Below are 23,481 nucleotides of genomic sequence, written 5' to 3' on the forward strand. Positions count from 1 at the left end.
TGTGGCTAAAGGCAGGGTCAAAGAGGTGATGAAACCAGGAGCACATGGAGGCTCAATGCATCGGGAGCACATTTCAGTTCACAACAGCGAAACCAGAGCACCATTAGACTACCAGCCTGCTCCGTTCTGTTCGGGGATCCCCAGCACTTACACCTTTAGCCCCATCTTCCAAGGAGCCAAAAGATTTTCTTGCATCTGAAGTACAAATGTCTTGTGGGACCCCCCCACTTCTTTTGTAACATGTGACATTATTATAGAGAACATGTGCTGGAAAAACTCCGGAAACACACCACAGGCACAATTCAGACCTTGATTAAATAATCAGTCAATACCAAATGCAGATTCTAAGAGCATGTTTTCTTTGATGTCTATGGCAAAGCACATGTTGTAATTAAGAAGTCTGAAGTTCATTGATTTACTCATGCCTGTGCAACACCGTCTGTGGATTTTTCAAACAATGATTAAAGGTCTGATATTTTCCAAAGAGGACAGAGTTAAGAATGGTGGTTGTGTAAGTGTTGTGATTTAAATTGCACATATGGAGCATTAATAGGGACTTGACACCCTTAATTCTAGTCCTTGTAGATGCTACTTTGCATGCAAGAGGACTATTTCACTTATGCAACTATTTTATCCCTTCTTAAGGAAACAATGACATCTATCACTGGGGTCATTGTCTTTGGCACACAGAGTGACCATACCATGTCTCAGGGTCAGTGCCAAGCAAAACTGTGAAGCAGGCAGAGCTAGTCTTTGGCTCCACTCACCTCTGTTTATGCTCTGTATCCACCACTTACATCCCTTCCCCTGAGGCCAGTGCCCTCTAGACTTCTTCTCCCTTATCAGCCTACTCTAAGGAAATGGGCTATATATTTTTCAGACTGAAGTGTAAGTGATTGTTGGGAATTTAAGGGATTTTTCTACTTAGGGATGCTAACATCTAGCAGGGATCAAAGTCTTAAGCTAGAGAAATGGAACTCTAGGAGTGGATTTTAAGCATAAGATATAAGTAGGAACCGAAGAGTTTCCCTACTTACGTAAGGGATTATCATCATTTCCATGCAAAGGTGCAACCATGAGCATAGAAATGAAGGTGATTTTTTGAAGTTATTTCTTTTACCGAAGTAGCTTTGTTGTTTCTATCTAGTTTCCCTCTCCTATTTCTGGGCAACCTCAGCCCTAGAAGCTGGTACTTCTCTTTAACTTCATGTTTGGGATCTTTGGTTGCAAGGGACAAGAATCCCAGTCAAGCCATTATAAGAAATCAAAGAAGGCTTATGTAACCAAACCACCAGACGTCAAGGTTGAATATTATGTTGGAGATGGTTTCACCATTATTAACACATTTCCTCTCATACACACACACACACACACACACACACACACTTCTACCTTTCTTCTGTTTGATTCTACTGGCATTGGTCTTATTGTCTTCTGCTCTCCCACATGTTAAAGGACAGTCTTACAGGTCTCAGTTTGAGAGAGAGTGTGCATATTTCAGCTCTGCCTCAAGTCAGGTCAGAAAAGTCTGGGGAAGGATGCTGACTGGTCAGTTCGTGGCCCGTGCCGGCTTACCAGCGTGATCGTGGTGTCTGGACACATGTAGTCTGGTGATTGTCATTTCTGTGACAGCCCTTTAAGAAACACTGAAGTAGAAAAATCACCCGGCCCTCTGACTTTCTGTTTCCTTATCTATGAAATGAGGAAAGTGGGGATATCTCTAAAACTGTCCTGGCTTTAACCTGATTCTATTTTAAAATTGTTTCTTCATTTTTGTATCTTTGTATCTCTTACGCATTCCACCTCCCACCAGAAGGTCACAGAACATTGGGAGATAATAATTATCTCTTCGGCTCAACCCTGAGTTTCTCTAAATGGGGAAAGGGCAGCTCCTGGGGTGCCCCTCACATGAAACTGCAAAGCATTATAATTCAGCCTTGACCAAATTTAACCACCGTTTACGCTGCATGATAAAAGATGGCCACGATGTCAAACTTTGTCAAGCATCCCAAATTTAGCATTTTGCCTGAGTCAGAAAAGAAGCAGATCAGGTGGAAGGTCAACTGGAAATTTTCCTCTGTGCCGTTATGCTGGGGGCATGAAACAAGATTTATGTAAGTGGTTCCAATTCAGATACAGCCCAGGTTAGAGTGACTAAGGAGTGGTACTTCCCAGTTTATGCACCTATTTTCACACCACTGAACAACCATTCTTCCTTCAAAACCCATATGATGCCTTCTTCTCTGAAATGCCTTCCCACCTGCCAACGGAGTTCATCAGTCCCTCTTCTCTGTCACAGACACAGCCACACTTCTGCTGTCTTTCTGGCTCTCCTATTAGACCATTGGTTCACAGAAGGCGAGGGCCATACCTCACTCATCTTTAAACTCCTAGTGCCTCACCCAGTATAGAGACATGGTAAGCACTCAACAGTGTTTGTTGTGTTGACTTCATAAATAATACTTCTCAGTTGATAGTCCTACATTCAAATCCCAGCTCAGCCACCTACCAATCAGCTGTATGATTTTGAACTAGTTACTCAATGTTTCAAAGCCTCAGTTTCTTCACATGGAAATGGAAATGATGATAATATCTACCTCATGCCTTTGAGTGGATTCAGAGAAGGAATATATATAAAGCACCTTCCATAGTATCTGGATATATATAAAACACCTTCCATATCTCATTTGTAATGGAGAATAAAAAAAGAAGCAGGGAGTCTCTTGGACACCTCTGTGTTTTCTGGTCTTTTCCTGCTCTATATATTCTGATGAAGATAAATCCACATTAATAAAGGCAATGGTTAATTGCCTCCTTGTGGGCTGGACCCGTCCTGAAGCAGAAAATTATCATATTCTTCTTTTTTCTTAAGGCTTCCAATGGAATATGTCTGTTCTACTTCAATAGACCTCTTTTTTTAGTGCCTGGCTCAAAGAGGCACATGCACATTTCCAAATACATCATTTGTATGAACACTCAGGCCTTAACTACATGGGGAAAGCAATCTAGGGGGGCGAGTGTGGGTATGATTTTACATTCACTTGAACCGGTGCCAACCAAACTTTCACAGTTAATTGTGTCTCAGCAATTTTCTCCTTGAAAAAATAATGATTATGCAGACTTCTAGCTGTTGCCTGGACTTCGTTCTTGAGTTTGCATTGTTTACAGGCACGTAATACATTAAGCAAAAGGATATATATATATGCCCTCCCACCCCAAGGCTCCCACCTCCCCCAATTCAAAGTTAGTCATCCATCTCCTTCCTTGTGGTTCTGGCGGTACAGGAGAAAATGGAAGATGTACATCATGGTAGTTGACTCTTTGGAGAAGTACACTCGAGGTTTGGGCTCAGGGAGGTAGGGAGCCATTGTCTGTGGAAGACTTTTCTGAATGGGTAAGGTCAATCCTCAGGAAAATTATGGTCTTCCTTTACTCTCACAGGTAATGCAGGTGGTGAAGGAGCAGGTTATGAGAGCTCTTACAACCAAGCCTAGCTCCCTGGACCAGTTCAAGAGCAAACTGCAGAACCTGAGCTACACCGAGATCCTGAAAATCCGCCAGTCTGAGAGGATGAACCAGGAAGATTTCCAGTCTCGCCCGATTTTGTAAGTTACCCCTGACCTCTACCTCCTCAAGGGCTCTGATGCCCCATTTCTAGAGTGAAAGTCTAGATCACACGGCTGGGCTGTGCTGTGAGCTCTTCACGGAAGGCCCACAAAAGATTTATATTTAGTTCCTGAAGTCTCAGCAGCTCCTTGAGGAAGGCTGGGCAGGGGTGGGCTAGAGGGAGGCGGGGACAGGTGCTGGCAGGAGGATCTAAACCAAGAAGTGACCCAGTTACCAACAAGTCCTGTAAGGATTTGCAGCTGAAAAGTCTGGAACCTTTTGGAACCAAGATGCTCTTCCCAGCCTGAGTGAGACTTACTGATAATTAAAGCAATATGAACAGTGGGAGGGAGGGAGAGCTTGAGAGGAAGAGAGATCTACTTTTCCCTGCCCTGTTGGTTCTGCTTCACTTCAGAACATCTCACATCACCCTTGTGACTGTCAACCCACAGGCCTCAGGTGGAGAAGCAGGGGACCCCCTTCTATAGGACTTGGCATCCAATGCCACTTGCAAGAGTTGTATGATTTCTTGTATCTCCATCATTTTTCTTAACGAGTTGTTTTGTTTTGTGTGTTGGGGGGTAATTAGGTTTATTTATTTATTTATTTATTTATTTAATAGCTGTACTGGGGATTGAACCCAGGACCTCATGCATGCTGAACATGCGCTCTACCACTGAGCTCTACCCTCCCTGCCTCCATGTTTAAGATGTTCTGACCCTTGAACCTGAAGACTGTTTTAGATGGTTTTGTTTGCTTCATCTTTTTCTTAGTACTTGCCTGTTTATCTTCCCTTGTCCTTTTCTAAGAACTAGGTCAGTTTTATTACCCTTATAATTTATAGGGAAGGAAATAGGAACACGGGTGAGGGGTAAGGAAAGTGTTTGACATTTATTCTCATTCTTCCCTCAGAAGACTGGACACAGCTTCTCGTGAACTTTCCTATAAAGCCATCTGACACCATAGATGTCAGGAAACTCATCTTAAACCTCTCTCTCCCTGATTCTTTTTCTTTCTGCCTTTCTTTCTGTTTCTTACTCCTATATTTGACATTTTTAATGTTTGACAATTTGCAAAGCACCCCCTCACGCTGTTTCATTTCCTCACACCCATGTGAGGCAGGCAAGCCTTATTCCCATTTGAGGACCAGGATGTAGTCTAGGGAGGTGAAGACCTTGTGAGCAAGTGGAGGAGCCAGGACTTGAACTCCAGCCTGCTGACCCCTTAGCCAATGCTTTGTCTACCCTACTGGAGCTCCTTTGCGCAGTGCAAGACTAAGGTGAAGTTTAAAAAAGTGCGCAGATCTGAAAAAACTATAGCCAAGCTATAGCATCTACTTTGTGTCTGTTTTCAAACATTAAGAAGCACCATTGGAAGCTGCAGAACAGAACTGCAGGCTTTGGTGGGGATGAAGTTAGGCAGCAGGGGAGGGGAAGTGCTTCCTGAGGGTCCTCAGCTCACATCCACCTAAAACCTAAACTGTACCGCACTGGGCAGCAGGCAGCTCTCGCGAAAGGCAGCCCTGGGGTTTTGCATCAGTCCTCAGCTAGAAGAAGGGAACAGCCCCACATACCAGGCAGCAGAAAGAATTTTGGATAAATAACTGACTCCTCAGAATGCAGTTTCTCTCTTGCAAGGAGGGACAGTGGCGCCTTGCCCCATCCCAGGGCCCACTGTACTGAAACGTTGGAGTTCATAATGTCTGTTTCTGCAGATGTGTGAACACAAGGAGATTTTATCATGCTTTTAGCAACAATTCTTAAAACCTAAAGGGAGACTTGAGGAACCACTTCAGTTCAGGCCAAGTGATTCTAAATGAATGCTTGGCCGTGGCTTTGTTCTCAGTCAGAATGTTAACTGCTTGTCAAATAGGAACACTTTGTTCCTGCTTTGGCTTCACATCTTTACGTCCCAAGACTCTGCCTGTGACATTCTGCAGTTTCTTTTCCCTTTATTGTAAGGAGCTCTTATCTTTACATTTACTATGTAAAGTGAAGCAATGCCAATGTAAAGGAAATCTCCTGTATTTATAAGTGACTTTGGCGTTGTCCTAGGCCACGGGACTGAAGCACACCATGCTCCACTGGAGCTCTGGTATAGCTCTGGTGAAGTCGTAAAGACTTGTCAGCACTACGGCACTTAAGTGGGGAGGCTATGCACCAGCCTGATCATTACCCCAGCCCCTGAAGCAGGCAGGCGGGTACCAGCCTCCAGCTTCTTCTCCAGTGATGCTTTGTCGTTTAGAATGACCTACTAGACAGGAATGCATTGTGGGGTTGGATGAAGTCTAAATGCGGCCACAGTGGCTCACAGGATAAACCCAAGTCAACCAAGAAAAGGCACAGATTGTGTATGATGATTTTCATTCATTCATGGATTCATTTATTTAACAAATGTGTGTTGAACAACTCTTACCTGCTAGGTCCTGCCAGGGTGCTGGGACAGGCAAAGAACCAGAGACTCTTGGCTGTCCGTGTGCCAAGCTTATAGCCGGGGTTTGGAGCGCTTACCAGGGACTGCTCAGCGCTGGGTGGGAGGGTCCCCAGGTCGGGGAGTTGTCACTAGAGCACACAGGGGATGCAGCTAACCCAAGCTCTGGGGTTAGGATATTCGAATTTTAGAACTGAAAAGCACCTTTAAGGTCAAACAGCTGGAACTTTTCATTTTGCAGACAGGTTCAGTGACTTGGCCGGGGCTTGACCCTTGGTGCGGAACCCCGCTGGCCGCGTCTGCCCCACGCCGGGCTGCTGCACACAGCCTGAGGCAGATCTCAGCGCCACAAGACCCCTTGAGGCGGGCATCTCATTTTTACAAAACGTTTGTATTTCCTGAGAAGAAAATTGCAAACTGCCTGTGAACCAGTATGGGGGAGGGGGGGCTATATATTCAGTGGGTTGAAGAAGCTGTTTTTGACTAATTATTTCAGAAGGAAGTTATTTGTTATTTTCTACTTAGCATGATTTTACATGGAAGATAAGTCTATCCACACAATTAATCGGAGTTGATGGATGTAAAAAGCTTGAATAGTCCCCAAATAGGTTGTTTACCACTGTGTTGGGGGAAGGGGAGCTGTGAGGACAAAGACTGGGGAAGCAGAGTAGCTCGATGTGGGAAACCCAGCCCCGGGAGCTAACAGACTGAGGTCAGATTCCAAACCACCGTTCACAAATGTGGCTCTTTAGTCAAGTTCTGTCACCCATGCTAAGCCTGTTTTTCTCATGTCTAAAAATAAAAATGACAAAGTGTCTACATTGTTGGGGTGTCATGAGGACTCAATGAAGTAGCACATGAAAAGCACTAGACATACACCCAGCACGTAACATCCACTCAGAGAAACGGTCACTCTTATTCTGAGTCGATGACCAGAATTTTACAAGTTGTCACATTATAAATATGTAAATGGTAAAACTGACTCTGTGAATGTATTTGTATATACCTCGTCTTATCTCAGAGAGAACAGTAAAAGTAGGTGAGAAAGAAAACGTGAAACCAAGAGGAGCCAGAAATAAGGCTCATGCTTATCCGGCAGCTCTGCATCCTCACTGAAGATTAGCCAGAAGCTTTGCCCTCATCACCAATGCCAGTGTTCGATGCACTTGTCACTTACCAAGTGCCTGCCACTTGCCAAGTCCTGTTCTGTGTGTTGGCAATTCAGCAGTGAGGAGAGCGGACACATTTCTCACCTTTGTAATGATAATATTTTAGTGGGGAGAAATCAATGAGAAACATGGTAGGTAAGATCATAGCATGTCGGAAGAGGATACAGGAACTAGAAAGCAGGATGAGGGAAATGGAGAGTTTGCAATTTTAAATACAGTGACAGAAGTAAGTCTGTCTAGTTGGGATGGTGACATTTGAGTAAAGGTGTGTAAGGGACTAAGGCTGTGTGTTTAGGAGAAGAGCAGTCCAGCAGAGAGAATCACCAGAGCAAACTAGGCGTAGGTCTGGGTGCTCAGTAAATTACAAGGAGGCGAGTGTCGCTGGAGCAAAATAAGCAATAGGAGGAGAGGCTAGAAAGGTTGCCAGAGCCTGAATCCATGGGGCCCTGTCGGGGAGCCATTAGGGGGTTTTGAGCAGAGAGCCGATGTGCTCTGACTTAGACTTTTAATGATTCGTCTTGCTGCTGTATTGGGGATAGACTCCGAGGAGGCAAGTTTGGAAGCAGGGAGATCAGTGAGGACGTGATTTCAATAATCCAAGCAAGAGGTGATGAGAAGTGATGAGTCTGCCATAGGTTAGATAGACTTTGAAGATAAAAAGCCAGGGTATGTCCTGATTGACTTGATGTGGGGTATAAGAGAAGGATGAACACAAGTCTGAACAACTAAAGGACAGAGTGAGTGGAGCAGGTTTGGACAAGGGGATCAAGAGTTCAGCTTTGGGACCTGTCAAGTCTGAGGTGTCTGTGAGATATCCAAACAGGCAGCTGGATTGATGAGTTTGGAGCTCGGCCGAGAGGTCTAGGTTGGGAATAGAAATTTAGAGGTTGTCAGCAGAAAGTAGGTATTTAAAGCCGTGAGTCCGTAATATAAAGAACAGAAGAAGTGCAAGGACTGATACTGGGGGCCGTGCAGTGAGACAGGAACAGAACAATTTCCTTGAAACAGACATTGTCACTCAGCCCAGAGTCTCCCCGGAACCCTTGTAGAGCAGGGGTTGGCGAACTATAGCTCTGAGGCCAGTTCTGACCCAAGCAGGCCAGCACTACTTGTTTTTGTAAATTGAGTTTTATTGGAGCAGAGCCACACTCCTTTGCTTACATGCTGTCGACTGCTTTCACTCTACCGTGGCAGAGTTGAGTAGTTGCAACAGAGTTTATGACCCACAAAGTCTGAAATATTTATTTATCTGGCCTTTTACAGAAAAAGTTTGCCAGCTTCTGTTCAGTGTGAACACCAGGGAGCCACTCAGCAGGGCAGACCCCAGATCCAGGAAGGAATCTTGCCAGCCTAGGGGTGCCATCTGTCCTCTGTGAAGCCACTGGCCCATTGAGCCTGGACTTGGAATTCTCTTCTGGAAACAGTGCAGACTTTGAATTGCTCTTCACACACTCATTTACCCTACCTCCTTCAATCTTCCTCTTTTTATTTATTTACAAGGCTTTTAGAAAGAATTAGAGGAATATTTATCAAAGCAAAACCAGTGAATCCATGACCTTGGTTGGCCTCACTGGCCCCAAGGTAAGAATTTCAAAACCCAGTTCCAGCCCATGGTTATTACCTGGATTACCCCAGAGGCCGAATGTCGTCCACAGAAACCCCTATAGAATCCACATAGGGGTTACATAGGTTTTCCTAACATGAGTGAATTTTACAGTTACTGAGTCCATTTGAAGAGATAGAAGAGGAAATCACTTAAGGAAAAAAAAAAAGCTGTTCCATTTCCCTCATTGGCCAGCCACGTTTTGGAAATTTTGGGGGGTTCATAACAAGAAAAAGATAATTTTTGTAGCAACAGATCCACTTAGGGTTCTGATAGTCTGTCCCCAAAAGATGGTCCATAACAGAGGGTGCCATGATGAGCACCCTCTTTTTCTTTCTCATGTGTAAATAAGAGTTTGTTCAAGAAAGACTCGAGTTTGTACCCCTCTTCAGCTTCACCTCTGTAAGCTGTTTCCCCATCTGTTACAAGAGAATGATGATATTAATGCCTGTTCCCAAAAGTTGGGGTGTTTTGGGGAACAAAATGGGGAGGGGATGTTAAATGAGCTAAAATCACATGGTATCCTACCTGGCTCATAGCAGACACTTACCGGGCGTTTGTGCCTTCCGTACCTGGGAACAAAACACCCTGTGAGGACAGATTGCCTGCGGTCCCGAGCAAGTTCAGAATTAAGGTTGAAGCTGATGAAAATGTGAGCCTTGACTAGAGTCATATGTAATATGGGTACATGGAGTGTTTGCCCTGAGGAGAGTAGAGAATATTATCAAAGCAAAACTCAGTAACACCTTGCATTCCTGCCCAGTGCTTACAGCTCACTTATTCTCACACTGTCTCTTTTGAGAAAGGAAAGATTTCTTATTCCCATTTTACAGATGAGGAAACTGAGACTTGACAGGAGCTAGACCAAATGCCATTCAGACGCAGAGCCTAGATTCAAATCTTAGTCTTCTGAGTTTTGGTCAATGCTTTCAACACTGCCCTGAGGGCTGGGCTCTGGGTCTCCCTATCCATCCTCAAATAGAACAGCTCTCACTTTACTAGATTCAAATGCTAGTGTGCTATGTAGAATTTCACATGATTAAAAAAAAATTCTCTGCTCTTTAGAAGAAAAATTTTAAACCCATTGCATTCTATTATCATATCTTTACAGCATAGTGCATCTAAACCTAAATTACATTATATTAGCCTGAGACAAGTAGCAAATAATCCTTAATTTATCCCTTCATTATCCCAGTCTCTGTGGGCAAGACTCTGGGATGATGTGCTGTTCCCATTTGTGACAGAAGTGAGAGCAAAATGCGGCCCTGTGGTTTCAGTCCTGTGTTTCTGTGGAAGGATGGTTGCGTGGCTGTCCAACATTCTTCTTTGGTCAGATTACAGATGTCGTCTAGGAGTTTATCTGCTGTAGAGGGGGAAATATGACTAGAGATTTGTTGTCTCAGCAGAGCTGAGTGAATTTTTGTCTAAGTTTATATCTGTGGCTTTGTAAAACAAGAGAAGAAATTTCTTGGGAGACGTTGGTCTAGAAAAACGTCATTGAAGTGGCTGGTGCTCCTGTGGGTATTCTGTAAATGTCAGGGGATCTGTAGTGTTATTAGAACAGACGACCCTGTCCACGGATGCTTAATACAGGATTCTCTAGAGCACCAGCTTGGGAGGCTTCGGGATGTTCATGAAAAGATGCAGCCTCCACTCGCCTGCCCCATCTGCCCGTGATGCCCTTTCAGCCAAGCGCTGTTCTCAAGGCGTGCTGTGGAATATGTGTTTATTCTTTCACAGGGAACTAAAGGAGAAGATACAGCCAGAAATCTTGGAGCTGATCAAACAGCAACGCCTGAACCGCCTGGTGGAAGGGACCTGCTTCAGGAAACTCAACTGCCGGCGGAGGCAAGGTATTGTTTGGGGCCACCCCATACCCAGTAGGGCAGACAGTGGCCTCCTCCCGGGGGAATCACCTGTGCCTGGGTGTTCGTTTAAGAGTAGGCCATGCAGCATTGTGCTCAGTAAGTTCTGATCTCCCCTGCAAACCCAGGAAGAATCAAAGTCCAGAATCACCAGAAGATGGGTGGAATCGAAGAGCCGCCGAGGCCATTTCGTGCCTTAACTCTGCCAGTAGTCTTGCAAGAACAGCGGACGTCACTGAGAGCTCACCACATGCCAGGCTCTCACTTGACTTATCTTAAAGCATTGCATCCTCACAGTGACCCTATGAAGTAGCTGCTGGGATTACGCCCAGTTTACAGATAAGGAAACTAAGGCAGTGAGGTGCTAAGTAAGTTGCCCACAGTCACAGAGGAGCAAGGATTTATACTCTGGCAGCTCTACAACGTTTACTTTTAATGACTCACTGGGCTATCAGGAGAGCTGGCACCCACTTGATGCAGGAAAAACGGATGTGGGGTGTGAGGAGGGCTGCGTCCCAGGCTTCGGTTGAGCCCCTGGAACGTGCCCCACCAAGTGTGGGTCCTTGGCTTCGCACAGGAAAGGATTCAAGAGCGAGCCACAGTTGAGTAAAGGCAGATAAACTGAGAAAGATACATTGAAAGGCAAGAGAAAGGCCACAAGGTGTGCGGGTTGGGTGCTCATATTAAAAGTAGGTACACACTCCATAGACAGAGTGTGGGCCGTCTGGAAGAGGGAGAGAGAGGGGGCGGTGGCCGCGAGGCACCGTGTTGCCAGTTTTTATGAGCTCAGTGGCTTCATATGCTAATAAGTGGAAGGTCCAGTCTAACTAGTCTGGGGAAGGGGCTGGGATTCCCAGGAAGTTGGCCATTTCCCACTCTTTGACCTTTTGTGGCTAGCCTTGGGACTGCCATGGTGCCTGTGGACATGTTATTCACCATGTTAATATATGACAATGGGCGTACAGTGAAGCTCAAGGTCTGCTAGAAGTCAAATCTCCCACCATTGTGAGCCTCAAGGCCTCCTGGGGGTTGAACCTTTCACCATTGGTGTTAATTGCTGTAGCATTCCTTGAATGGCTACGCCCTGCCCCCTTCCTGTCTCACATGGTTGGATTTGATCTTGGAATTTTCAATGTGGATGGTCCTTATTTTCAAATCCCATACCGATTCTGTTCCAGATCTGAATTACTGTGTTTGTAGATATAAGTAACGGAGAACCAAGGTGAGGTAGAATCCCGTTTTCATAATCTTTCGAGGCAAATTTCTGAATTGTCTCTGTATATTTTAATCCCAAAATATAAAGTTAAAATAGGTGCCATGAGCCTAGTTCCAATAGACAGAAAGCATTTCCAGCTGTTTCTTAGCCAGGGAAGTAAAGTCCCTTGATTGCTTTCTTGCTTTTTGACATACTGCTGATTGCAAAGTCAAGGTACTTTGTATCATACTGTCCTAGAAATGAAGAGCCAGAAAATAAAACTGAAAAATAAGATTCAGGGAGAGGTGAAGAGATTTAGAAACAGTCATGAACAAGCATACGCATTAGCGACTCAACCAGGAACGAGCATCAGTTGTGGCCCGGGAGAAACTCCGCAGGTGTTTTTGGAACCTGATGCACGCCCTACTGGGACACAGAGCCCAACCAGTAATGACAAGCACATCACTTCATGTTTATGCTGAGCCCATCCTCCTGGCCATTTACTTTTAATGGCTTTTGTGCTGAATATGGAGTAAATTCAAAGTACTTCAAATGTAACCATCAAAAATCACATTAAGAAATGTCCAAAGGCAGAACTTCCTTGACAAATGAAAATGCAGGTCATCCTCAGAGGATGAGAAACCCTGACAATGAGCTTCATGCTGGGCCTCAGGAGAGGACAATGGGCAAAATAAGAAAGGGCTGAGTTCCTGCTGGGTCTGAGACAGCCTCACGTTAGGAAGAGCAGCGGGCGCTCCTCTCTCCCATGCAGACTTTGAAGGGTGAGTTCGCCCCCTCTTTGCTCATTGCGTTCCTTGCATTGGGCATCTTCGCCAGAGTAAATGCTCTTCCAAGAAGACAGTGTGGCACAGCGGGCAGGACAAGAGCCCTGGAGCCAGATGAAGGGGACTCCATCCTAACTCTCCCCCATCCAGCTCTGCGAACCTGGGCACTTTCCCCATCTGAAACAGGGATGACAATGCCTGTCTCCTGAAGCTGTTGTGAGGAAGAAAGGTGGTCATGAACGCAGCTCTTAGAAAGCAGCAGCAAAGGGCAGCTACTGTTTTCTTCTGGAAGAAAATAACAATATCCTGGGAGTGAGCAGACTTGGCTTTAGGCTTCTCAACTCTGTACGTAACCACCTGGGTGTCTTTAGGCAGGACACGTGACCTCTCAGGGCCACGATTTCTCGTCGGTTAAGTGGGAGAGTAGGACCAGATGACCTGTTAGTTCAGTCAGCCAAATGGTCACTTACATGCCCTGGTCTCCCCACTGCCTTTGGCAAAATCAACATTCAGGATATATTGTCCAAATGAGGTGATTTATAAAAGTTTTTATCTACCTGACATACAACAAAGGCACAGAAGTGGGGGGAGGGGAGAGGTTCCAAAGTGCCACATACCACCAAATGCCTCCTTTCATGCCCTGCTAGAATCCTTCAGAACCTAACGCAAAGAACCCAAATTAACCTTCCAGTCTACTTCATCATGAGACTTCCCTTTCTAGGTTGAAATTAGTAGATTCTACTAGAATAATCCTGCTTCCATATGTAATAATTATGATTTTTTTGGCTAAAGTGTTAGTCCTGAATATGCAAATTTTTCCAGTTGTCTAAAAATGAATTACCTAATGAACAACAAAAAAAAATTTAGCATCTAGATTATAGATTTATTAGTTAAACTCCCTAAGGAGCATGGCCATCTGTGTTTAGTATAAAATCATCCTTCCAAGTACAGAAAGGAAGGCTTTTTGGTGTTTAGTAAATTGATTTAAAATCTGGTGACTAGCTCTGTGTGCTTAAAAATAGGAATTCAAAGCAGACTGTGCTGAAATTGGTTTCCTATCACCCCCATCCAAACATTCCATTTAGATTTACACACATTAATGAGGACATGGTGTAAAATCATTTTAATCCCTTCGAGAAAGGGGAACTCTCATACAGGAACAGCCATGAGCCATCCCGGTTTAGAGAGCAAGTATACACACACAAGGTGCATGGCCACCCTCCCTCTAAATCTGTCCAGCAGTGAGTCAGACACAGGTGAGTGGATTTAGATATTAACTTACAGGAGAAAATATGAAAGAGCTTCCTGTCCCACAGAAATGGAAAGGGGAGGACAGATGTGGAGTCCTCTAACGTGCTGTGTTTGGCTGGACGGCCCCTAGCTGCTACTTGCCTGCCTGCCATTCAACCTGCCTCATTTGCAACTCTGCTACTTGGTTAGTCCGATTGAGACATAAACAAATCTGGGTTTCTGGGAATTCTGACCACAGTAGAATCGAGAGGCAGTAAATCATGTGACGCACACCAAGCTGCCTTCAAGTCCCTGCATCCTCCTTGCCTGCTAGCTGGGTACCGAGCCCTGGGCAACCTAGTAAATCTCTCTGGGTTTCTATTTCCTCGCCTGTCAGATGGGGATGACGTCAGTTCCTACATCAAATCATTGCAAAGGTTAAACAAAATCATGCATTTAGGCTATGTAGTAGGGTGCTCGACACATTGTCAAACATTCATTAATAACATTTAGTATTAGTTTTGGCTTGGAGTTACTCAGAATACAGGTTTTCGAACACAGGCGGTAGATGGCAGTGGATGTCCCGTACCTGCTTCACCGCGTCCCGCACGCCCCTCGGAGTATGAGAGGCTCATGTTCACAGTCCTTCACGATGAGAGCGCCTTGCTTAACTGTCCCCTAAATAGAGAGTTAAGATGAAATCCCGGAAGTTTTCTATCTTAGAGCCATTATTTGCTTTCTGAGAATCTCCAGGCTCAGGAACTGCCTCCTATTTTCCTTACATTTCAGAGATGAGGGTATTTCAGAATCATTTGCATTGAAGAGTCTTGGTAAGAGCCCAGGGCTATACATTGGAGTGTCATTTTAAAGAAATGATTGCATGAAACTTTTGCTTTTCATTGAAGACATGCTGGTTCTGTTGACCAGCATCCCTTCCCTAAGCATTAACAGGATGAACTTAATTTGAAAGCCAGTAGTGAGCGAAACGCATACCCAGCAGAGTTAGCCTGCTTCTGTGCTGAGGCCCAGGGCAGCGTCCCTGCCTTGCTCCTTCAGCTCACTCAGAGAATGGAGAGCCACGTATGTCCTGGCCATTTCAGGAACCATATGGACCCCTTCGGGGAGCATGCTGTTTCTTACTCTGTCTTTGAGATTTTCTTTTAATATTTAACTAAATCTTATAACTCATTTTTACAAAAAGACAGATATAAATAAACGGATATTTTCAAAAGGAGAAAGGCCAGTTTGTTTTCAGGAAAAAGACACTTTCCAGTAGATCAAAATAATAGATTATCATTGTTCTCAAAAGGTAGAGGGACCAGTAGTGTCGATGAGAAGGCTTACCGTTGACTGGAAGAGTAGGAAGACACACTCATATTTGAAAGCCAGCTCTGTGGAAGGTGCACGGTAGATACTCTATGTTTGTTTTACTCAGATAATTATTAGGATTACTTAACAGAGGAGCCATAGGGATCCCGAAGGTTTTCATTGTTTGCGCAAGACTCCACAGCTGATGTGTCAGGGCCAGGTCTCTGTGACTCCAAAGCATCTTTAAAATGATTTGGGAGCCCTGAAGTTACCTTTTGCTGAGGAAGGAGAGTCTCCACGGGGGCAGATTTCTGAATCAAAACAGGAGTTTCTCATTCTGAAGAACGCTCAGTGAAGTGAGGAAGATTTGAAGGGCAGAATGACCTTCATTCTGTGTCTTAGCTGTCTTCCTTTACTAGACCAACAGAGAAATCTTGTCTCTCACCACCTGGAAGATGACATTTCCTTTTTAGAACATTGCTGGGGTCCCTCATGTTTTTGGACCTGGAAGGTTTGACCCTAGGCAGGGAGCAGCCCTACTCCTGAGCACACGGATAATTTTGCACATTTTAGGTTAACCTGGGAAGGACCTGAAATAGTAATAAAATTGTCCAAAGAATTCACTTTAGTAAAGGCCACCTGTCTCCCAGACACAGGACCTTTTGGGCCCCCTGGAGCTCCAGGCAGCTGCCAACTGTGGGCTTTGCACACAAGACAGAGACGTCTCTCTGAGTCCATGGGAGAGTCGATCAGGACTCGGTTCTTGTGGTGCCCTGTGCCTCACTTTGCTGGCCAGCATTTCACCCCCAGCAATGGTAGCTATTAATCAGCTTGCCCATCTCCCCTACTGACCTGCTGGCCGGCCCCACACTTGTCTCCTGGATATGAAAATGGACAGTGAGCTGCACTGTTCACTATAACTACCTACGGCTATTTAAGTTAATTAAAATTAAATAAAATTTAAAATTTCTCTTCTGACTCTTGAATAAAGCAGGTACAGAGTATTTGCATCATTGTAGGACGTTCTGTCGAACACTGCTGCAAGAATTACAGTTGTCAGGCGTTATTAGCTCCATAATGATCTATGTGACATTGGGAATAGCTTTAATCAGCCCTGGAGACCTTAACGGGCTGTGAGCTTTGAAACCAGCTTTTCCCTCTGATCCTTCACACGCGCGCGCGCACACACACACACACAGAAAAAGAGTGAGACACAAAATTGTCTCCATATTTTCAGTTTTTGAGTTTGGGGAATGAAAAGATGGCTATTAATGTACCAACATTTGTAATTGACTGGAAGACCTCTATATTAACTCATGTTTTCTTTTTAAACGCTACTAAACAATCTTTGCTAATGTTCTCGCTGCTTCCTGCTAATTGCTTTTAGTGACACAATCCGCTCATTCATTGCCCAGAGGGATTGGGGAACTAGTAACATCATGCTGGGTTTTGAAAAGAAAATCTGCATTTTTCTTACCATAAAAGAAACTGCAAATCAAGCTGCCACTGAAACTGCCTCAGCCAACAAGTCGGTGTGCTGTGCTGGTCGGAGCTGGCCTCTCTGCTCCCCCTTATAGCAGCTCTTCCTTCAAGACGGACACACACAAGTTATGAGGCCTCTAAACCTTCCCAGAGCTAACCTTTACCCTGAGGACGATACAGGCTGAGCACCCACCCACTTGCTGATGAGTCAAAACAACCTTCCCAAGCCCTTCAGCCCCTTTCCAATATTTTTGTTGTCCTTCCAAGACTTCCTGTTTGATGGGGAGGAGCAAAACACATCACTCACTTCAGTGATGCACAGACTGGTTTTGCTCTCTACCGTTTTGGTAGCAGGCAGAGAAAGAGGAACTAGAGGATAAGAGGAGAGTTAGCCAGAGGTAGGAGAAAGACCAGAAGAGGGTGGTGTCAAAAAGTCAAGAGCATTTAAGCCTCTGGAAGGAGGAAAGTCTGTCAGCTGTACACCAAGTATTGTTAGAGCAGGTTCCAGGTAGCATCTTGTGTTTCTTTGAACAGTGACTGCAACTTTGCAAGGAAGATGATTGTTTCGCTTCCGGGAACCCTGATAAATAGCTACGGTTTTCTAATAGTTTCTGACTGTATCAATATGTTGCACAAGAGACCTTCCCAACTCCTGTTTTGCCCTGTAGCGCAGGCAGAGCTATTGAGTCCCTGTCCCTACTTCCCAGATCCGGGAAACAAGTGTTTCTACCATCTTTCTTTTAGTTGCCACTGAGAACTGAGGGAGCGCCTTCTCCGTGAGCTTCTTGGCTTTGTTCCCCATATTAGCCTTTCATCCTAATGATTTGTGCTCCAGCCAGTCGAGTGCTGTGAGCATGGTAGGCACTCTGACATTATTCACTGGAGAAATATGAAATAGGTTAACCTATTAAATAGACAACCTATGGAAGTATATGTCGCAGGTTTTTTGATGTCTTACAAATAAGTTGTGCTTTTTATCCCACAATGTATCTGTTTGTACCACTTAAATTTCTTAATGCTCCCCCACATAGATTGAGGATGACCGATCTTTGATGGCACCATATTGACCTTTGGGTTACAGGGTGCCACTGTGAGTCCCGAGAGTTTATTACAGCTTGAGAAGTGAGGAATTTCTAGAAAGAAATGGCCAAGACCTTACTCAGACTAAGTCCAGGGTGTCCAAGCACTGCGGCTCACAGACCTCCTTCCCAGCTTTCTGTCGCCTTTCTTCAGTCACTCACTTAGCTAAAACCCCACCTCAGAGGTAGCAGGGGAAGAAATGCTCTATAGCAAATTTCTGCAGCTGGCTTTGCGGGCATCACGGGTCATTGAGACAAGGTGGAATGTTCTTTGTGGGGGAGAATCCTCTACAGTCTTTTGTGTCAGGGCCCCAAGAGCACCGCTGATGCTCACAGCCAGAGCACGGACTGCTCCTTCGGTACTGCAGTTCCTACTGTGTGGTGCAGGTCAGGCTTCCTCGCGGAAAACTGCCTCACTGAAATGGCTGTGAATTTCAGGCAATATTTTATTTTCTCCCTTTGTAATGCTCTCCCAGAAAAATGACCTGTGTTGAATGTGTGTGTGTATGTGTGTGTATCTGTGTGTCTGTGTATGTGTGAGTGTGTGTGTGTGTATATATATATACACAGAATTTTGAAAATTTAGCAATTCCGGATGGTTTCCTAGCCATCAAATAACTTCTTCTTTCCTTTCAAATTTTTCCACCAGAATTCAGATTTTTTTTTAAAGATATACATTGCCATATTCTGACTATATTCAGGAATCCTCAAACCTTATTTAGAGATGAGAAAGAAATCACAGAGGCATTTTGCTTTTGTGGATCCAGTTTGGGCGTTTTCTTTGTTCATTGTGTGGCTTTTACTTCCATTTTACAACTTTTTTTCTGCTAAAAAAATGTAGTTAAAATGTGGCTTTACAGTGAAAACAATTTTAGGTAGAAGAACATTTTTCTTAAATATTACAGAGACCTTTTACTCAGAGTGGCTTCAAAACAGTTTGTGTTTGTAGACACAGTAGTGGAGGGACTTGACCAAGACCACTATATTTGCCAACCACATAATGCCACAAAGGGGTCTACAGGTCATGGATGCTTTTGTACCTTAAGCATCTTGACCGAATCCCCATGGATCTTCATTTATCAACTTAGTCAACACCAGCTGTGCCTCTTCTACATGCCAGGCACTATGCCAAGGAATCAGTACAGTGCAATTGTAAAGACAGCGGCTGTCACCGGAGAGCCCTGGCTTCTGCACAGTCAGGACTGGTGAGTATCCTGGAGCTCTCTTCTCCTGTCAGCGATTGTTCACAGTGCGCCCACCAGGGCAAGCTGCTCACCTAGGGTCTATGGCAGATAATGGGGAGTACTAAGGTGGTTAGTGTAGGGGCACCAATAACCAAAGGAGATGCTAGACAGCTAAGAGGTTGAGAGAGTCTCTCTGGCTGCAGGAATCACAGAGGGCTTTCTGGAGGAGGCAGCATCTAAGATCAGCCGTGAGAGCTGCTCAAAGATTGCTGTCACGATTTAAGTTTCTTGTCTAGACAAAGCATTCTTTTCCTCCTTCTTGCTACCTCACAAGCTTATTCAAAAACTTTTATTACATTCGTGGGGCAGAAGAAGTCAAGTTGAGGGAGTTATTTATAAGAATGATCCTAAGGTGCTGGTTATGCCTATGTAAGAGATCTGAGCTGTAGAGTTAGAGACGAGATGATTGTTGAGTATCTTCATCCTTGAATAAATTTCTGAACCATTTAGAATATTTCCTCATAAATTTCACCCCTTATGAGTGTCACTAGCATCCTAACAATTTATTCATTGATTAGTTTGTGTGTATAGGCCTCAGGGATGAGAGGTTTGATGTCCCAACTAAGATATGGTCCACAATCATCTCTTAAAATCTGAGAGAGGAAAGTGGAAACAGAAAAGTTTTGAGAAAGCTGTTTTTTCATCTCCCTCCCCACTCTTGTCAGGCCCAACTGGATAAGGACTACTCCCCCTTGTCATCATAGATACTGATGAAATAACCCTCTTGAAGCCACCACCTCGGAAGCCCTGTTGCCATTGTCTTTGAGGATTTGACAACTTTCCCAGTGGTTACCAAATGTCACCGAGCAAGGCAGGTACTAACTAAAGACCAAAATCGAAAAGAGATTTACTGCCAGGGCTCTAGAATTCATTCTTTCCTGAAGACTCAAAATCAAAGGAACCCTTTATTCTTCTAGGAAAGACTGCGATGAAATATGGATGTCAACATTTTTGGAAATCAGAATCATTTACCTTGTAAATGTGTGTTTTTTTCCCAGATAAGTTTTGGTACTGCCGGCTTTCACCAAACCACAAGGTCCTGCATTATGGAGACTTGGAAGAAAGTCCTCAGGGAGAAGTGCCCCACGATTCCTTGCAGGACAAATGTAAGTGTCTCTCCTGTGTAGGAGGCCTGAGTTCGGGTCATTTGTTTGTTTCCTGGTCACAAAATATACAGAAAAACTGTTAACCTGGGAAACCCACTGGGCGCATCTCATCTGGCTGTGAGTCCCAGCCTGATGGTCTCATGAAGCCCACGACCTTGATGGGTCTGGGCTTTGGGCATGAACAGGGGAGAGGGCGTAAAAGGAACGCTCGTGTAACTTTCCCGGAAGATGCAAAACTGGGGTTCAAACATCCCCTTTCACATTACTTGTCCAGGTGCCCTTTTAAGGAGCAAAAACAATATAAACCTGATTCTGTCAATCGTCTTTTTCTGATGACCCAAAATAATTTCGCGTGAATTATGTGCTTGATCCCTACCACATTTATTTATTATATTTAGTGTAGCCCACAATTTTAGTACAGAGCTAATGGCAGATCCCAAGGACAGATTCAAAGAACTAACTCACTCAATAACATTCTATTGTTTGCTAAGTAGTCCCCGAAATACATATTATGTGTATTGATTTGCTGTTTCTGTACAATGTCTGTCATATGTTTTGAAGAGCCAGTGATATGCTGGATTATTTTAGTCCAACACCAAAACCAGTTCCAGGTTTTTTAGTAGCATTACATGTACAGATTAAGCAAAGTATTCTAGTAACATTAAAATCCACAAAGGTAATGGATATATTTGGAAGAGAATTGAGGTAAAGTTAGACATAGCCTCAGAGGATATCTCAGGTAGAGAAATCAGAGTGAGAAAAAGTAGAGACACTTTTCAGTAAAATCACCTTGACCCTGCCGTGAGTCATGAAAGCAAGTCCCAGACAGAAGGTGCCCCAAGTTCTGGCACCTTCTCCTGGTCACCCCAGGGCCCAAGGAGGTCAAGTGTGGACTGTCTTCCTTGCAGCTCCTGGCCTTCACAGGGGAAGATAAACCAGGAGCATCGACTTCCTGACACACTCACACTCTGTGCTGACGTATCAGGCAAACAGCCTGAAACGTTCTCTCTTCCTCCAGCTAAAAAATTCATTGGTCTGGTCTTTGTAGTGTCATTTTGTTCAGAAAGCAATTTTATTTCCTTTCATGGGAGCACTGCCTCCTCAACCCACATTATTGGCACTATTCATAGGAAAAGAAAGAAATCTGAAACCCAGTGCTACAGAGTCTGGGGCAGTGTCTGCACATTCCTGCTGTGGGGGCGTCCCAGGCCTCTGCCTGTAATCAGGACCCTCCCTTCAGGTCTCCAAATGTCTTCCCCATCCCATCACGGGCACGCTAGACCAGTGGTTCTCGGAGTGTGGTCCTTGGACCGTCAGCAGCAGCATCTTCCGGGAACTGACTAGAAAAACAGATTCTCAGAGCTCACTCCCAGACCTATTGATCAGCAGCTCTGGGAATGGGGTCTGCAAGCTCTGTCTTAACAGACCCTCTAGGCAACCCGGATGTGCACTCTGAGCGGGAACTGCTGGGCTGTATATTGCCATAAACTCTGCATCCTTTGAAATCCTCTGATTTCCTCTGCATCCTTTGAAATCCAATAATTTGGAGTTCAGAAGAGCTAATCCCCAAATTCAGCTTTTACCAATAAGTAAAAACTTCAAAAGAACAAAAAGAATGAACTGATAATGGGTTGCCAACTTTTAGTTTAGGCCGAAAAAAAAAAAAGGCTATTACAAAAGAAAATCTAAAATTTAATATCACACTCCTTTCATTTTAGAAAGGGCTCTTGATCACACACACACAAAAAGAAAGACAAGAAAGGCCTAATCTTGGAATAAAGGACAGTCCCTCCTGCTAAATTAAATTAGCTGTATGAAAAACTCACAGCAGTGTCTTCATTTTCCTCTATTTGCTACTAACTGGTAAAAAAAACTCACCGGGTGAAATCTCCCTCTTGAACTCAGACCTGTGCAGCGGCCAGCAATTTGCAATCTCTGCTCTCAGGGGGTAAAATAAAAAGTTAGAAGTTACTGTTGGCCACAGCAACCAAAGCTCTATACAAAGTCTCCCATCTTCTTGTTCTTAACCTGACCAGCAAATAAGGAAAGGGGTCCCGGCAGGAAAAAAGAAAATCCACAGCGGGGTTCTTCCTTCCGTGCGCGGCGCAGTGAATTGGCTCTCCCACTCACCGGATGTATTATTTATCCCCATATTCATGGGGATATAATCCACCTCTCAACCCACAGACAGGCACTTGACTGGCATTGATTTTAGGTTTAAATGGAGCCCTCTCATTCTAGCTGGTCCTGGTGCTGGGGAAATTGGTAGCTCTGCCCCTGGAGAAAGTCAAGGCAAGGACAGCACCGTGGCTTGCTGGGAGTGGGGAGGTTCTGAGCTTACCCGCAAGCTCATGCCCCCCTAGGTCCACCAAGGCCCACACCCCCAAGAGCTAGAAAGCCGAGTGCTGATGCCAGGGAGAGCCAGCTTGCCAGGGTGATTGCAGAAGAGCAAGGCCAGAGCTGCAAAGCTGCAAAGAGCTTTGGGTTGTGGCCACGGAGTGATGCTGGTTCTGGGAAAGGGTTAAGAGAGTCCCTTCGAACAGCGGCTCTGAAACTCTCGTCCACTTCTTTCCTTGGCATCCTTTGAAATCCAGTAATTTGGAGCTCAGAAGAGCTGCTCCGTAAAGAGTTTCTCCATTGCAAGATAAACTAAGAATGTGTACCTGTGCAGGTGTGCTCGTGTGGGAGGGTGTGTGTGTGTTTTGAGATTTTATCTGTACGCACTTGTGTGCCAGGGAGGCAGTATATTCATGTGATGCAGTCAAATGAAGCTATTCTTTGCTTGAGATGAGAAAGCCCAGCCTAGGAAGCTAAAGTTTGCAGCTTCAGGCCAGCCACCTGGTTTGCATTTAATTCCAATTCTGCATTCTGCCTGGAGCAAAACAGTCCACCCTGTTGGAGGCTTTAAAAGTCAAAAACCTCATTCCACTAGAAAAATGAGCTGTTCCTTTAATTAATTTCAAGTTCTATTGCTCTTGCCATGTACGACAGGCCTCCCTTGAGACCAATGGGAAAACTGTCTTCCATCCCTTAAGTTACTCAGGGCTGAATACTGAGATATTGATGAATCAAATAGTGTAACTGAATCCTACAGAGAGTGTGAGTGGCGATGGAGGGCCTCTCCTTAGCTGTCTTTGTGCCTAAAGGTTTAGGAAATCTCTCTTCTCATATTCCTCTGCTTTGGCAGGAAACATGGCCCTTGAAAACCCACGCGTCCTTACCTCCGTTCGCCCCACATTCCCCCCACCAGGCTTACAGGCTGTCCTCGCCCCCACTAAACCCCAGACTCCATCGCTTTCCGGCAGTGCCCCGGGCCCCTCAGTGCCTCCCTTTTGAAAGAATCTAGGCCAGCGCTCTTCACTCCCACATCAAAGGGCCC

The 23,481-nt window shown here is 44.8% G+C and overlaps 1 protein-coding gene across 5 annotated transcripts in view; it reads left to right on the plus strand.

The window, feature by feature from the left end:
• The window catches only part of ELMO1 (engulfment and cell motility 1), a 488,726-nt gene that overhangs the window by 443,483 nt on the left and 21,762 nt on the right, over window positions 1-23,481 (plus strand). For all 5 annotated transcript variants that reach the window (XM_015237313.3, XM_072964661.1, XM_006201899.4 and 2 more), the window contains 3 exons: window positions 3,442-3,605; window positions 10,549-10,661; window positions 19,995-20,102. In XM_015237313.3, coding sequence (XP_015092799.2) covers window positions 3,442-3,605; window positions 10,549-10,661; window positions 19,995-20,102 — 385 coding nt within the window. The remainder of the gene's footprint in view (window positions 1-3,441; window positions 3,606-10,548; window positions 10,662-19,994; window positions 20,103-23,481) is intronic.

Source organism: Vicugna pacos, chromosome 7, assembly GCF_048564905.1.
Source record: "Vicugna pacos chromosome 7, VicPac4, whole genome shotgun sequence".
Classification (NCBI taxonomy): Eukaryota; Metazoa; Chordata; class Mammalia; order Artiodactyla; family Camelidae; genus Vicugna; species Vicugna pacos.